This window comes from Ovis canadensis, chromosome 25, assembly GCF_042477335.2.
Source record: "Ovis canadensis isolate MfBH-ARS-UI-01 breed Bighorn chromosome 25, ARS-UI_OviCan_v2, whole genome shotgun sequence".
Taxonomy (NCBI): domain Eukaryota; kingdom Metazoa; phylum Chordata; class Mammalia; order Artiodactyla; family Bovidae; genus Ovis; species Ovis canadensis.
In genome coordinates, this window is record NC_091269.1 from 58,169,984 (window position 1) to 58,186,391 (window position 16,408).

The window sequence follows — 16,408 nt, forward strand, 5'->3', positions numbered from 1 at the left end:
TTGCTTCGTAAGACATGAAGCAGGGGCCTGTCTAATTCCCACACCAAGGGCCCATACAAGGAGCCCCATGCCAGCTCCAGTGCCCTCTCAGTGGTTCCGGAGGCCACTCTGTGCTCGGATCCTGGACCCCTTCCCACATTCAGCTCCCACCTCCCAACCCTTCACTGGGCTCACCCTGCACCAGGCACACCCTCCTCCTCACTGATCCTCCAGTGTGTGCCAAGCTCATTCCAGCCCCAGGACCTTTGCACATGCTTTCCAACCGCTGAAACTGCTCTTCAGTCAGATCTTGCTTAATGGCTTCCATCATATCCTATCGTCCTCCTTGGACGCATCAGCTCTGATCCATGCAACTAAAATAGTGTCCCAGCAAACCACTCTCTTTTTACTTTGCCTTATCTTTCTTCAGGGAGGTCATCACTAACAAATTACTTCGGGCTATTCATTGATTTGTTTTCAGTGTCTTCCCACTGCCTCCACTAGAATGTCAGCTCTTTGAAGTCAGAGACCATGTGTGTCTCAGTCCTTCTGGAACCCCAGTGTCTAGAACAGCCGGATGTATATCAGCTGTTCAATTAACATTTAATCCACTTCAAGAAGAGCACACTGTTACTTGAAGAGGAACTAGAGTCGTAGAGGGCGCAGCATCCCAGGGGAGCCTGGTCTAAGCAGATCTCATGCATTTACTGCCTTGAGCTATAGGCTCACTTTTCAGGTTTTCCTAAACCGTGTCTCACTTGTAGGAAGGGACCAGCCTCACCTCTCAGTTGCCTCCCAGTGCTCAGATAGAACTGTGCAGAGTAGGAGCTCAGAGAGTCACCAAGTACATTAGCCAGGCTTTGAAGAAATTGACCAATTCCCAGTATCACATTCAGGAACCCCCAGGGCCCTGGAGAGCTACCAGGCCCCCAAACAGGACGCTGCCAGCTCTGGGATAAGCAACTAGCAGCAGTAGTATGGAGTGATGTTAGGGGCCAAACCAAGACCATGAGCCTCTATCTAAAGAGTTGACCTCCAGACCCTTAATTAGCATTTAACATGGACTTTGAAAAATGATGAATAATAAATCCAAGGACTTCCTGCGGATCCTAAGGCCAGTCAGCAAAACATGGCAGCAAGCAGCAAGGGCAAGAAGAATAACATACACAGAAAGTGGGGTACCTTGAGGATCCAGGGGGGAAATAGGAACTCAGAAACACTGTGCTAAGGATGATTGTCAATTCCTGGTGAGAAAGTACAGGGAAAGCAGAGGGGGCTCACTTCACTCCATGCCCATATTTTAATACGCTGAAGTTGACAGTATATAAGCAACGTCAGACATTGCCACTCAGCAGTCTGCAAGTCTTATCATCCCTGCCACAGGCAGAGTTGGCTAACAGAGAGCTTAAAAATTTAGTAATTCGTTGCCAATGTTTAAGAATTAAGAGATTTCACAGTAAAGTCCAGGTTTCTGCCTCCTCTTGAGACACAGAGATCAGTGGCTGCAGCAGACCTTCACGTGGGAACCTTATCGGAGCCTGAGCATCCCTTCCCAGGAAAGAGGTGCCCACAGGCGCTACTCTCTGCTCTTCTCACAGTCCACCTGCTCTGTGCTTAGCTATCCCTGCCTAGATGTTGTGGGCACGCAGGTTTGTGATTTGTGTTATACCTGGCCGGCATTCCAAACAACGACTTTAGCGATTCTTTGGATGGTGTTTGGCTGAGACTGTAGGACCAACCTGGGCTATTGGGGTCAAGGGTGGAAGTGTCAGTGGCTCAGAGGAGCAGTGCTATGACTGCCTTCCAGAAGGATGGCTCCTCATTCCCTCCACATCCAGATGCAAAGCTCCGGGAGCTGTGCAAGGAAGACCAGATGCAGGGAGCACCCTTTGGAAAGCAACAGGTGACAGCATTATCCAAGAGTGGTTCCTGTGGTTGCCTGAGTTGGGTGGACCCATTTGACTACCGCAGAGTCACAAGGAAGGAGCAGACACGGCACCCTTCCCCACACGTAGGCATGGTGCCGTCTCTAGTCGGGGTCTCACAGTCGGGTACCCATTCTCTTGCTCATAACTCTTTTGAAGTGTGAATTTTCTCTCCAGTTAAGCTTGGCCACTCTCTGGGGGCAGGGCCTGTATCCTTCTCCCCCAAAGCACCCACTTGGCTGCCCTTTGCAGGAAGGGGCCCATGGCGCCTTGGTGGTGGCTGGCCCCCTGACAGGCTGCTGAAGGAATTCCTCTCATCGCAAGAGTAGAAAGCACCAGCAGCTCTCCCTAATTCCATCAGCCCAGCAACCAGCAGTTCTGAGAAGCCACGAGGGCTATGCGTCTGGGATGAGCCAGCAAGAGCCCAGATGGGGGGTGTCCCACGTGCTCCCGCCCTGCTCCTGGGCAGGATCAGACCCATCAGGAGCACTGAGGTGTCCTCTCCTCCTCCACACCCCCATGGACACTGACGTTCTCTAGCCAAGAACTGGGCCAAGCATCCAGTCCTCAATTCCAGCTGTGCTGGCTGAGGCCCCTGAGGGCTTTATCACTCTCTGCTAGCCCCATTTGCCATCATCTCTGGGTGTACCCTGCATCTGGTCTTCCCCACACAGCTCCCGGAGCTTTGCATCCTGATGTGGAGGGAATGAGGAGCCATCCTTCTGGAAGGTTGGTCATAGCACTGCTCCTCTGAGCCACTGACACTTCCACCCTTGACCCCAGTGGCCCAGGTTGGTTCTACAGTCTCAGCCAAACACCATCCAAAGACACAGGGAAGGTATTACTATCCCAGTTAACAGACCAGTGAACAGCTCAAAAAGAGGACATCAATTTTGAGCTGGGATCTCACTGTGTGTCTACTTGCTCCAAAGGCAATGCGCCTTCTTCTGTGCTATTAGAAGCCTTAGTCCCTGAAGACGCACCGTTATGTCCCCAGTTGAGCATCTAAAAGCCTCCAAGAAGAGAGGACCAGGTTGGGGATGGAGGGAAGAGGAAAAAAGGGAGCTGACCTTCAGGTCTTCTGCCTGGCTTTTGTTACTGAAATTAGAGTGCTTCTGGCCCGGAATCTCTCATATGGTAGGAACCCAAAGCCTTCCCTCCCTGCCTGCCTATGTGCTGAGGCTTTACGTGTGGGGCTGAGGGACGCACACAGTTATCTCCTAGAAGACATTTCCTTCAATGTCCTACTCGTATCTAGTTCTTTCCCCTCACGCCTTCACATTCATCTCCCCCAGCATCTCCATTCTCCGTAATCTCCATGTCTCTAACCATGGACCACAAACCTTGTTCTTTGCTTCCTCCCTGCCATCATTCATGGACACAGATACCGAAGACGTGTGGGTAACACACCAGAGGAAGGAAGACATTGTGCCACCTTGTACAGAAAAGAGCTGAGAAATGAGTATGAGACACACCTATTAATGGCCCATCAACCATGCCCACGCCTCTCCTTCAACCAACTGACCCAGCAGCAGGTCCCCATAAGCATCTCTGATGTCAACGACCAGCGCATTTCAAAATGTGGAATGTTGACCTTGCCCAGAGTCGTAGAAGATGTTGTTTTTCTCAGCACCTCAGTGCCTCATAGCTTCACATTTCCTCAGACTTGTCCATCTCCCCATTGCTGCTAAGTCGCTTCAGTCGTGTCCGACTCTGTGCGACCCCATAGATGGCAGCCCACCAGGCTCCGCCATCCCTGGGATTCGCCAGGCAAGAACACTGGAGTGGGTTGCCATTTCCTTCTCCAATGCATGAAAGTGGAAAGTGAAAGTGAAGTCGCTCAGTCTTGTCTGACTCTTTGCGGACCCCATGGACTACAGCCCACCAGGCTCCTCCGTCCGTAGGATTTTCCAGGCAAAAGTACTGGAGTGGGGTGCTGTTGCCTTCTGCAATCTCCCCATTGACACACTAGTTACTGGACACCTTCTGGTGGCCACCCGTGTGCTAGACCCTGTGAAAGAGGAAAAGTGGGGCTCTATATCCCGGAACATTCCCCATGCTTAATCCCTGGAGTAACCTTGTGAGTCAAGTATCATTAACTCCTTTGCACACATGGGTAAGCAAAGCTCAGAAAGATGCCGGGACAGGAAATGGGACAGAAGCTGGACCAAACCTGCTTGCAGAGCTCTTCTCTGTCCCATTAACCATGCTACAGAAGGGTTAGGCCAAACGCCCTCAGGCTGTTTGGTGAATAGAGGGTCTCTAGGAGGACATGCTTACTGGTGCCAAGGAGAGAGGCACGGGCGGCCTGTCCAGCCCCTCACGCTCTCTGCAGGTGAGTGGGCAGAGACAGGACCATGATGGGGAGGGAGGGAGCCCTCCTTCCCCAGATAACTCTCAGAGGCTATCCAGTCCACTTCTGGAAGCCTACCCTGCCTGCTCCTCAGTGGCGATTCTCATTGAGTCCACCATTCGACATATTCGAGGAGGAGAATGGACTTCCCTTTGATCTGTCAGAGGCAGCAAGTCTCCTCCCTCTCCCAGCGGCATATAGCAGAAGAGAGCTGGGCTGTGAGTCAAGGGGTTCTGAATTCCCATCCCAGCTCTGTCACCCTACCTGTGGGAGCACAAGAAAATCCCTAAATCCCCGGGCTCCAGAGCACGGTGACAACCCTTCCTCTCCAGCATTGCTGAGATTAGGTGAGCTCATGGGTCCACATAAGCAAGCTTGATAAAGGCTTTTATTTTTATTTCTCCCATGGTTCCACACCCTCTGCCTCACCACTCTGACCCCAAGGTCGAGCAAGGTCAAAACAAACTTAGAAGAAGAAGGCACGTGGCCCCTGTCACACACAGACCTGCCTCCTAGGAAGCCCACGTGGGAATGGTAGCAGACTGCAAAATGGCCCCAACTCACCCTCCTTTACTGTGTCCACGCCCTTTGCAACGTGGCCTTGCAGTTCCCCCAAGAGTTTTCCCCAAGGCTCCCTCCTGCTGCTGCTGCTGCTAAGTCGCTTCAGTCACATCCGACTCTGTGCGACCCCATAGACGGCAGCCCACCAGACTCCGCCATCCCTGGGATTCTCCAGGCAAGAACACTGGAGTGGGTTGCCATTGCCTTCTCCAATGCATGAAAGTGAAAAGTGAAAGTGAAGTTGCTCAGTCTTGTCTGACTCTTTGCGGACCCCATGGACTGCAGCCCACCAGGCTCCGCCGTCCCTGGGATTCTCCGGGCAAGAACACTGGAGTGGGTTGCCATTGCCTTCTCCCTCCCCTGGCCCTTAAATCCAGGCTGACCTGCTGGCAGAAGCCACGATGCGCCAGGTCTGAACCCAGACCACCTGCAGCCCCGAGCACCTGCGTTTGCTCTGGTGAAACTCTGCTGGTGCCCTGCAAATAAGTGTGGGCTAGCAACTGGTGATGAGAGACCCGGAGCCTGGTGCCAGACTACCACAACTCACAGCCAGTCAGCCACCACCTCAACCCGCCAGCCCCAGCTGAACAGCCAGCTGACCGCAGACGCACAAGCAAGCCCAGACAAGATCAGTCATGTCTGACTGTCTGCTGACAGTCTGCTGACCAGGAGACTCGCAAGTATGAGCATTATCGTTTCAAGACGCTGAGCTGGGGGCTGGTTTGTTACGCTGCACCAGCTAACTGATAGAGAGGCCCTCTCTTCTCCAAGCCGACTGGCAGCTTGAGCACAGAAAAAGCAGATGACCGAGATCGAGTTCCCGATGGCACCAAGTGAGGGCTCCATAGGGTGGCACAGAGACAATGGCGCCAGATGTGGGCTACACAGCGTAGGCAGCTTCTCTGAGATTAACACCACGGAGTCACCTCGCTGCAACTCTGCCTCTCTAAACATCCCAGTCTTCCTCTGGCTTCCCGCAGCGCTGAGGAAATGCTGCCTCTTCCCCACTGGGCTCCCCACCCAGACGTTCAGCCAACAAAGGGCTGACTCACCACCTCAGGGGAGACCTCCCCAGGCTCAGCACCCTGGGGGTTCCCGGAGCAGAAAGGGTAATTGAGTCATTCCACTGCTTCAGGCTGCTTTCCTTAGTGAACGCCTATTTCTCAGGCCTGCCGCCTCCCCAGTCCCAAGGGCTACCTGCTAATAAGCCACAGAGACTCCTGCAGGGAGGAAACACTTGACTGGCTATGTAATGGCCCACAAAGGAAGAAAAGAACACCAGGCGTCTCCAGCCCCAGCCTTCAGGTTTGAGATCCCTCTCTTCAACCCAGGAAGGAGCAGACAGCTGAGTAAGGCCTCCCTGAGTATCGCGAATGGGGTGGCAGATTCAACATGTAACTTGAGATAGTGTTAGGACCAAACTGAAGCCAGGACAGGGTCTAAGGGGCAGGCTAGGCCTGAGGTTTAGTCTCTAGGAAAGCTGAGGCACTGGGAACTCCGGCAGGCAGTGTAGCTCGACCAATCAGAAAAAAATCCCTGTAGCCCCCCCACCCGCGCCAGACCTGAGCCAATCCAGATAGGGATTCGAGGTTGAAAGTCCCACGCACACTAACAGTTTAACCAATCAGCTATGCTGTTACAGGAACAAAGAACCGTCTGTATAAAAGTAGATGTGATTCAGAGCTCGGGGCTCTTGTCGGATTCCACTGTGCCGGATGAGACCTGGGCCCTAACTCGAGCTAGCAATAAACCCCTTTATGCTTTTGCATTGCTGTGGACGTCTTATTCTCTCAGTTTTGGGGACTCGGACTCTGGGCATAACAATAGAAACAGCACTCAACAGAAAACAAACTCCAGAACGTCCACCATCATTCAAGCATTTCCCTGGACGAGGGTTTGGATGGCCCTTTGAAATTTAAAAGCCAAACATTAAATTCTTTCAAAACAGTCTCTTACTCAGGTGCTCCTGCTTGGCCTGAAGGTTCAGATTGTTTACTCTGTCCACTGGGTAACTGAGCATCTAGAGATTATTTGCTTGGAACAGAAGTCAGGGCTGAAGGCGGTGCACCCTGCCTGCATGCCTTTGAAAACAATCACTCATGGGCCCGGAAAGGCCGTTAAGAAAGATGAATGTGTCTGTGCTCCTGCTCTCCTGGGCTCCTAGGCCTCCTGGGAAGAGAGCTACACAAAGGCTCACAGCATGGTGGCGGGGGGCAGGGGGCGGCCATGCCAGGGTGCCGGGGATGCTGCAGGCCCCTGCAGGCCCGGGACAGCTTTCCCAGTATGCACAGGCTTAGGAAGGATGAGAGGAGTGTGGGGACAGAGAAGGGAGGGGACAGTGGTCAGGACACAGGCCCTGGTGGGACAGCTCTCTGCCCTTCCCTGTCTTGGCCAAGCCAAGGATTCCAGCTGTTTTGAACATCACTGAGCTCCAAATCTGCCAGAATATCTCTACCAAATATCTCTTCCTCCTGAGCTCATCTCTAAGAATTTCTAAGGAAAAAAGAAAAGGAATTTCTCAGACTCATTGCCCTTTTGGTACAGTATGAAGGCTTTAAAATCCATAAACAGTGGGATATAATTAAATGCAAATGCGGGGCCACATTTAAAAATTAATCTTCTATAATTAATTAGTAATTTTAAACATTCTGATAAGTGATACTTAAATGGCACAGAATTATCCTAGCTCTGAGTGATAAAGTCATCTGCTGAAGATTTACCACGTTGGAGTGAGAAATATTTGCATATATCATGTGGGACAACAGAACGCCACAATTATTTAATTTACCTTTGCTATGAATGTATTAAAAAGTGCTATCTTTATATTCAAATTGTGGGTGCAAACTCACTCACTGCAGCAAACTCTGAGAAGCAATTGATTCGAAGCCAGGCATTAACCCTGACTGTGCTTCTCAGCTCAGTCACTCAGTCACATCTGAGTGCAGCACGCCAGGCCTCCCTGTCCATTACCAACTCCCGGAGCTTGCTCAAACTCATGTCCATCAAGTCGGTGATGCCATCCAGCCATCTCATCCTCTGTCGTCCCCTTGTCTCCCCGCCTTCGATCTTTCCCAGCTAGATTGTGCTCCTAGTAAAGATTAAATTGGCCTCCAGCCACACTCGCTGCCTGGGAAGCCAGTCCTGTGCGGGGTGGGGAGGGATGTTGGAAGTGGGGCTGTCCACCATTGTCCCTTCACATTCACCTCCTCCTCCTCCCAGCCAGGGAGAAAGACAATCACCACTCCCAGAGCCATGGGGAGCTGTCCCATCAGCAGGCTATTCGGCTCGCTGTCCTTTCTCCCATCCTTCTCGCTGCAGAAGGAGGCTACAGAGATCATGTTAACAGCAAAGGCAAATGCCATCAGCTGCAACCGTCACTGAGCGCAGCTGCTTCTCTCCCAGCATTTCAGTGCCTTCCCCAGACTGCTCTGCCACCAGCAATGCCTTTCAGGATGTGTGAGTGTGTGTGTGTGCGCGCGCTTGCCTATGTGCCCAGGTCAGTGCCTCTTGCTAGTTAGTCTTAGGGTCTGCTCGTACCCGTGTATGTGGCTGGTTGGCTATTATCACTCTATCAGCCCGTGTGTGTGTGTGTGTGTGTGTGTGTGTGTGTGTGTGTGTGTGTCCAGTCATCCAACCTGTCTGCACTGTTACTTACTGCCAGGCCTCTCCTGATCCACTCGCCTCCCTGCACTCCACTCTTTCCTGGGGTACCACGTGCCACCCACAGGTTACAGTCTATGCCATTCGCTGACCAAGGAACCAAGACCAGGCCAAGGCAGTGTTGCGAAGCAAACTTAAGCCTTCCCAAAAGCAGAAGTTTTAAGATCAAAGCCATTGCGGATGAGCTGGCCAAGGACTTGAGGACCAGCTCAAAATAGGCAACTGAGGCACATACAAAGGAAACAAAACACAGCTTTCTACTGAAGGTAGGAAATATAAAATATCCATTCGTTCATTCCCTCAACAGCCACTGTGAGCCAAGACTGTGCTGCTCTCGGAAGATAAAACAGTGGACACACTCAGTTCCTGCCCTTGAGGAGGCCGCACTCCAGTGGGAGGAACAGGCCCCACAGAGCTGGACGGTACGTGGACGGCAGGGCGTGGACAGCGTACAGTGCCTGCCTCAGGAACTGAGAAGCAGGGGCAATTCTTCTCCATAAATACTTAAGATCGCTTAATGTTTCTACTTTTCCCAGTAAAACAAAAGAGACAGGGAGGGAGAAGAGAGAAAGAAAGAGGATACAAAAGGAAAGGGGAGCCCCCGCACAGTTACAAACAGAAGCAGAAAAACGATGGATGAGAGCTGGAAGGACGAAGTCCTGGAGTTCCCCACGCACACCCAGAGGACGCCCTGGTGGAAGAGAGCCCTGAGGCGCCCCTCAGTCACCAGCGCACACGCCCAGCAGGACCACTGCCACAAAGTAGCCACAGTGTTATGGCAGGTCTCCAGGAGAAGGTACGTCAGTGTGTTTCCAGCTAGTACTTGATATGGTTCCTGGTCCATAGCAGACACCCAATCTGTACTGGATGGATGGATGACTATGTGGATAGACGGACAGATGGATGGAAGGACTCACGGATGCATGGACAGGTGGACGGACAGATGGACACCCGGACACATGGATACTGACACACGGATGGATAGAATCTCCTCCAAGAAGATGAGATGAAGCCCAGGGCCAAAATGGACTGTGGACTGGAGTGCTCTGCGTCAAACCTGACCTGGAGAAGAAACAACAGTTAAGACATTCACATCCCCCAACAGAACGGGGGCTAAGGTCATAGCGGCCACAATAGCCACTGACCTTGAAAACCCTGGAAAGGACCCCAAGAACAAAGCAGTCCTGAAGTTCAGATTTCCCACCCCTGGACTAGGGAGCCCCTTCCTGCTGCCATCTCAGCCTCAGCCTCACCACTCCCTGCCCACTGCTGCAACCACGCCACACATGTGACCCTGAAGACACTGGGGCTCTCCAGAGCCCTGTCTCCAGCCTCACCTTGACCATGAAGCTAACGAGATTTCATTCCTAGAGATCCAGACCCAGTGTCCCTCACTCCAGGGAGGCCCTAGCCCCCTGACCACTCCACTTCTCCTGGACCAGAGGGCATAGCTCCAACCTCAGAGCTCTCACAGAACCTGGTCCACACCTCTGCTTTTTATAGGTGAAGGGGGCTGTTAACACCTCTGTCCTCCCCACCAAGCTGGGGGACCCATGAGAGCAGAGACAGCGGCTTTAGTACCCACCACAGAACCTGGCCTGGAAAAGGAAACAGTAACCAAGTCCAGTGTTCTTGCCTGGAGAATTCCATGGACAGAAGAGCCTGGCGGGCCACAATCCATGGGGTTGCAAAGAGTCAGACACGACCGAGTGACTAACACATGCAGAACTTGGCCCAGCATCAGACTCATTCAATGCTAGACCAATGGAAGAAGGAACTCCTTTCCTAAACACAAGTTTGCAGCAGAAAGAAAGCGATACGCAAAAAATTAATACATCCAGGGTCATGGAATTATTACTCCTTTGTATATAAACTAAATGTACTCTTTTAACTCCTAATTAACTCCTTATTCCAGCCGTTTTCAAACATTTTACACTGTGAAACATATATTTTAATAAGTACACAAATTGAACTTAAACTACAAAAGCTCACTGAAGGACATTAAAGAAAGCTTCAAAAAAAATGAAGAAATACATGTTATTGAATAAGAAGTATTGTAAAGTTACTATTTCTTCCAAAATTAATCTATAAATCCAAAGCAACTCTAATCAAAATACCAGTTTGGGGGGATTTCACAAATGAATTAAATGAAAGCTATTAAAATATTTCATCTGTTTGTGAAACAGAGAGAGAGAGAGAGAGAGAGAAAAGGAACTTCTGAGCAGAGGGGAGGGCTCCAGTGGCCAGGAACAAGATCCCTACCCTCAGCCCCTCTCAGCAGCTGTCACCTGGATTACTTCAGGACTGCCACAGCCTTCCCTGGCTGGTGGTTTGGGCTGACAGGTTACATTGAGTATAGCATCAGAGATTGCTGTCACCATCCTCCAGAATTCTGGCTCAGCAGGCAATGGTCTGGAGAAGAACTGAGGCTCACAATGAGTCCAGCTCAGTCCCCAGTTAGGGATGACTGGGAGGTGCCACCTCTGCTCACTAAGGGAGCCCCAGTGCTGAGCCCACAGAAAGCTCCCCTCCATGGCCTGGGTCCTCACTGCCCACCCAGGGCAGCCTCACAGGGGTCTCCAGGTCTGGAACCAGGAGACCAGAGTTCTGTCACCTCTGAGCCCAGTCTCCCCAAGGAGAGCCTTAATGCACTGATGCGGTAATTGTTAAGACTGTGATTTTTTAAAAAAGAGATCTCAGAGGGGGAAAGGTGGATACAGCACTTAGAGATAAAAGCTGAGGGAAACTTGAGATGCATGCGTGCCTAGTCATGTCTGACTCTTTGTGGCCTGGACCCATGGCCTGCACCCCACCAGGCTCCTCTGTCCATGGGATTTTTCAGGAGAATACTTGAGTGGGTTGCCATGCCCTCCTTCAGGGGATCTTCCTGACCCAGGGATCCAACCCAGGTCTCCCAACTCCTGGACTGCAGGCAGATTCTTTACCACTCAAGCCATCAGGGATAGGGCCTGTTATATGAGCCCACAGGGCCCCACAAGCAGACTCCAGTGCCTTGGCCTACAGCACTTGACGACTCACCCACCATCAAGGCTAGATCCCCCAAGCTCACAGACCCTGGTCAAGGTAGCCCCTTGCAAGTGGGATCACAGATGGGCCAGCAGTGCATGGGCTCCCAGGCCAAACCCCTCACAGGGACTGAGTGTGCCTGGACGCTGGACAGGGAAGTGGCTCCCAGCATAGCATATGAACAGCCTGGCGGGGCCCGGACAGCCATGTCCATGTCATGTAGAATTTGACATTTACAACCGTGAAGATGCCAGTCCACCTGACAGATTCACATGTAGCAAAATGTGAAAGAGTCAAGCAGAACCCTGTCCTCCCTTACTCCCATCAGCCAGGCTCTGAGCAGGGAAGGGAAGGACTTACCGCTGGGAGAGCCACATCACCCACCCCCACTGTAACTGGTCCACCCCTCTGATACCAACACGTCATCAACAGGGGGAGGGTGGTCAGGCCATTTACTTCCCCCCACCAACGTTTTATCTTTTGTAAAATTCAGGACGTGCCCTGGCAGTGGGACACCCTTGTGAACATCCTCTGTCCTTGTCACCACAGAGAAGAGGCTGGGTTACTCTGCTTGAAAAGCCCAAGCAATGCCTGGGAGCAGGGAATAAAGGTTTTGTTCCAGGATTGGCATCATCAAGTCTCTCTTAAGGGACCTGCTAAGCTAAGCCAGCCATTCAGGTCACGTTCACCTCCACAGTCCAGATTCCTTCCTCTACCACGCTTAGTAGATGTACTAAAATTCTTTGAGCACAAGCACCCTAAGAACTTCCACAAGACCCCAGACAGAGGCAACTAAATTATACCTTCCCCCATGAAACCAGCACAGCCGAGTTTTACCCAATACAGTAACGTCTACGCTTGTATTTTCTGTATAGGCGGACTTCAGAGATAGCATGGATTCAGTTTCAGGATCACCTCAATAAAGCACATAGTGCAATAAGGCGAGTCACACATATTTTTCGTTTCTCCAGATACATAAAAGTTACATTTACACCATACTGTGTTCTATTGTCTGCAATAACATTCTGTCTAAAAACACAGTGTATATACTCTAATTAAAAGATACCTCATTGCTAAAAGATACTATCATCTGACAGCACAGGGTTGCCCCAAACCATCAATTGGTAAAAAGCACAGTATCTGGGAAGCGTAATAAGCTGAGATGTGCCTGAGAGCACATGAGCAGCATGGCATACAGGGGCTTTGGAGAGGGTCAGTCTGGACTTGAGTCCTATTTAAACCCTGATGGCTGCTTGTGTGACTTTTAAGTCATTTAACTTCTTCAGCTCCAATTGCCTCATTTTCAAAGTGTGAGGATTAGAGAAGGCACACAGAATGCCAGGCTGTGGTGGGCACCCAGGAAATGATGGCAATCCCTCCTCTTGACAGCAGGTATATGGCACCGGAGACCGACTCTGAGGGGCTGGAGCCGGAGGCCATGATGCCCAGGGGCTGTCCTACCCCCACAGACTCCTGCCATCTCTCCCTCCTTGTCATTCTTGCCCAATATTAAGAGCAGCACTCTCCAGGCAACCCCAGCTCTGCACACCCAGCAAAGTAAAGGCTTTGCAAACAAGGTCTGGGGGATCACGAGGCTGACCGGCCAAAGCCAAGTCATGTGCATCAACCCTGCAGGAGTTTGCGTAATTAACCACTTGGAAATGCTATCTTTAGGCCCATCTTGGTTCTGTGGTAAATGCTTGTAGGGCCTAGAAAGAGAGTGGGGAGCTGAACTCCTCTGGAAGGGAAATGCTGAATGTGAACACTGTATGAGCCTGGTGCTTCTTGAGAAGCTCTGTGTCCGTCACCCCCTCCATCCCTACTTTCTGATAAAGATACCGAAGTTTCAGAGGTGAAGCAAATCACTCAGGGTCACACAGAGCCAGAGGGCGGAGCTGGACTTGACTCCAATGTCCTTTACCTCCAAAACCAATGTTTTTCCTACTTGCAAGCAAGAAGAGGCAAGGGATTGGTGAGAAGAGGGAGGGGTGGAGCCTGGCGCCACTAGCAGACACCAGCCCAGAGCAGACTCTGAGAGCAGATGGAATTCAGCAAGGAGAAAAGCTTTCCTAGGAGCAGACACCGGCCAGGACACGGGTAGGAACGGTCTGAGAAAGCCTCCAACGCATTAGTGCTGCTAATCCTCTCCTGCCCATGACTGGCCTGAGTCACTTCATACAGGGAAATGTGTGCTGGTGAAAATGCCAAACCCCGCCCAGACCTCACAGTCTGGCTGGACCACCAGCGTGATCCGGGGCCTGATTAGCCCAAAGCAGCATGGTGGCCAGCCAACTGCATGAAATTAAGCATTCCCGAATTTTAAGTTCTCCAGCAGTGGGCTTCGTGCTGGCTCCTGATACATGAGGTAGCATTTTGAGTAATAATTAATTAGAGGGGAAAGCAGAAGAAGCAAGCAAAGGACATCAAGTAGGATTAGTATAATTCTGCCATTCACTTCATTTAACATTCAGAGAGGGCCAACAAAGTGACTGGGGTTAGAAAGAAAGCTGCAGGAAGCGTTCGGCAGTGCCCTGATTCCTTCAGTCCACTGCTGCTGCCAGCCTGGGCCCTAAACCCACCCAGGCCAGAGAGGCAGAAGTCCAACTCCAGACTGTCACTTCTTTGCCTTCAGATCACCGGGTCCCACCAATCAATTGGCTCACAGGCTATTTCTAGTTGTCTGTTCCCAAACACTTGCGGGCCCTGTCTTCATTAGAAGGTCCTAACCACTCACAGAGGTGTTCGGAAAAAAAATCACTGATTCTCCCAGGCACCAAAAAAGTGAGCACATGTGCAAGCGTATGCAAGCGACACCTCGTTCAGGTGTGAACACATCCCGAGAAGAGCAGCCCACCTCTGCAGAGAGCTGGAAATCTGTTTTATCTCTAGAGGCTTACACCTGTCAACAAAGAGAGGAAACTTAAAAGGAAACAAACAGCAACAAACAAAGTCCTGAGTTTTGTCACAGAAATCCCTGGCAGTGACTTATAAGCAGGCTTCCCACTAGCTGCCCCAATCCTCTCAGCATCTGGACAGACACTGCATCACTGGTCAGGGACCAGTTGGGAGCCAAGTTGTGCTGCGGTCTCCACCTTTGTGGTCTGAGCTGTGGGCCCAGCCTCCAGGGGTTCCAACATCCATTCCAGCCATGCCCGAGCAGACAGCACCTGCAGCCCACCTGAGTCACCCCGCAGGGAGCCCTGGGCAGAGCTCCTGGGGCCCCAGGCCCCATCACCTACCTCGTTGATGAAGGAGTGCGCCCCCTGCGGGCTCAGCAGCAGGATGGCGCGGCGCAGCGTGTCTCGGTAGCGGTTCAGCTCCTCCGTCTTCATCGTGGTGAAGAGGCTGGTGAACACGTGGCTAATGTTCTTGTCCACCTTTTGTAAAGAGACGTCAAGGCCCAGCCTCGAGGCCTGGTCCAGAAAGCTTTGGAGCCCGCGGATATCTGAGCAGTGGAGAAGAGGAGGGGAAGAGAACCGTCTTTAAGCAGAAAAGGACCTTGGATGGTGTCTATCACCAGTGCTACCCCCATATAAGCCTTGCATGAGGACTCAAGTCTGCCTCCGTGGACCAATGGACAAAGGAATGCAAGGCATCTATTTGGTGCCAACATTCTATATCAGCATCCAGCCCTTGGATAAGTGTCTCCCACCGCAGGGAGCACTTCCTGCCACCAACAGGTTCTGGAGCCAAAAAGTGTCCTGAAGAATTTCCCTTTCTCTCCCTATTTTTTTTCATCCAATAGAAGTGAAAGTTCTGGCAGTCCTGTCCTGGTTGCTATATGTGGTGGTGGTCCATAACCCACGACCCACAGTCCCTCCACCTGGCGCTGCAACTCCTTGACCCTCAGTGATGAGCTAAGGCCACTGACTGACCTGGCCTTGCGTGGTTCCAATCTCAGTCCCTGCCCCAATCTTATAATTGAATACCCTGTACCCTCACACCCCAGCCCTGAGGTCTGGGGCGCTGTCTTATTCCAGGGACTTGATTTTCCTAGATGAACTTTCCTCATCCACTCTTTTCCCAGCTGAAGTGACTGCCCCCCAAGTACAATGAGAACTGTACATCCTGACTGGATTGGGGGTGAGCAGGTGGTCCGGGATGGTCCTGGATGGGGCGCCGTCCTGGCATTTTGGTGAAGCATCTGGGAGACAGGGCTGCTCTTTCCCCTGCAGTCACCAAGAGGGCAGAATGAAATCCCAGGGCAGGAGGGGAGAATAAGGAGCTGGAATAAACCACCAGGGAGCAGGGGTTCAGAAGGAGCTTGGGGCCCAGCTATTGTTGCTCATTGGTGAAAACTTACTCTTGTGATGGCCAGCACTGCTGAACATTTTTTAATTAGGACCAAATCTCTCAGCAGCAGCCTTGCATGGGCTTCTGACGTCTCCAAAAGGTGATCTGCCCAAAAATGGACCCAGCAACCAGGTCCGAGAGTAGGGTACAGTCCTGCTGATGTCATTTAAGCCTCTGGATCCATCTGTGAAGCCGGCTTCTCCTGGACTGTTCAGTTTCATGAGCCAAAAAACACCCTTTCCCACCTGAGCCAACTTGATCTGGATTTCTGTCACTTGCAGCCCAGAGTCTCAGTTCATAGGCCACTTTTTCAAGCCTGGGATGTTTCCTTCATCTGGTCCATATCTGTATCCCAGCTCCCAAAGGCAGGCCCTGCCCCTGAGCCACCTCCTCCAGAGGACACTCTGGGCCAGCCTGAATCACACAAACTGTCCTCTTCCAGCACCTGGGCTGTCGACAGGCTTCCCTGGGCACACCTTGGCCCAGCCAGTCACCCAAACTCAAAGTGTACAGTGTTAATTCAACCCAATTGTTTTTCCAACCAATCTTTCTTTCGCAAACTTTCGCTTTGTGCCTATTCCACAAATTTTCTTGAACTCGACACGTGCCA

At 51.6% G+C, this 16,408-nt stretch overlaps 1 protein-coding gene across 1 annotated transcript in view; it reads right to left on the minus strand.

Moving 5' to 3' along the window:
• The window catches only part of GRID1 (glutamate ionotropic receptor delta type subunit 1), a 686,487-nt gene that overhangs the window by 459,721 nt on the left and 210,358 nt on the right, over positions 1-16,408 (minus strand). The window contains exon 4 of the mRNA XM_069572268.1: positions 14,745-14,950. Coding sequence (XP_069428369.1) covers positions 14,745-14,950 — 206 coding nt within the window. The remainder of the gene's footprint in view (positions 1-14,744; positions 14,951-16,408) is intronic.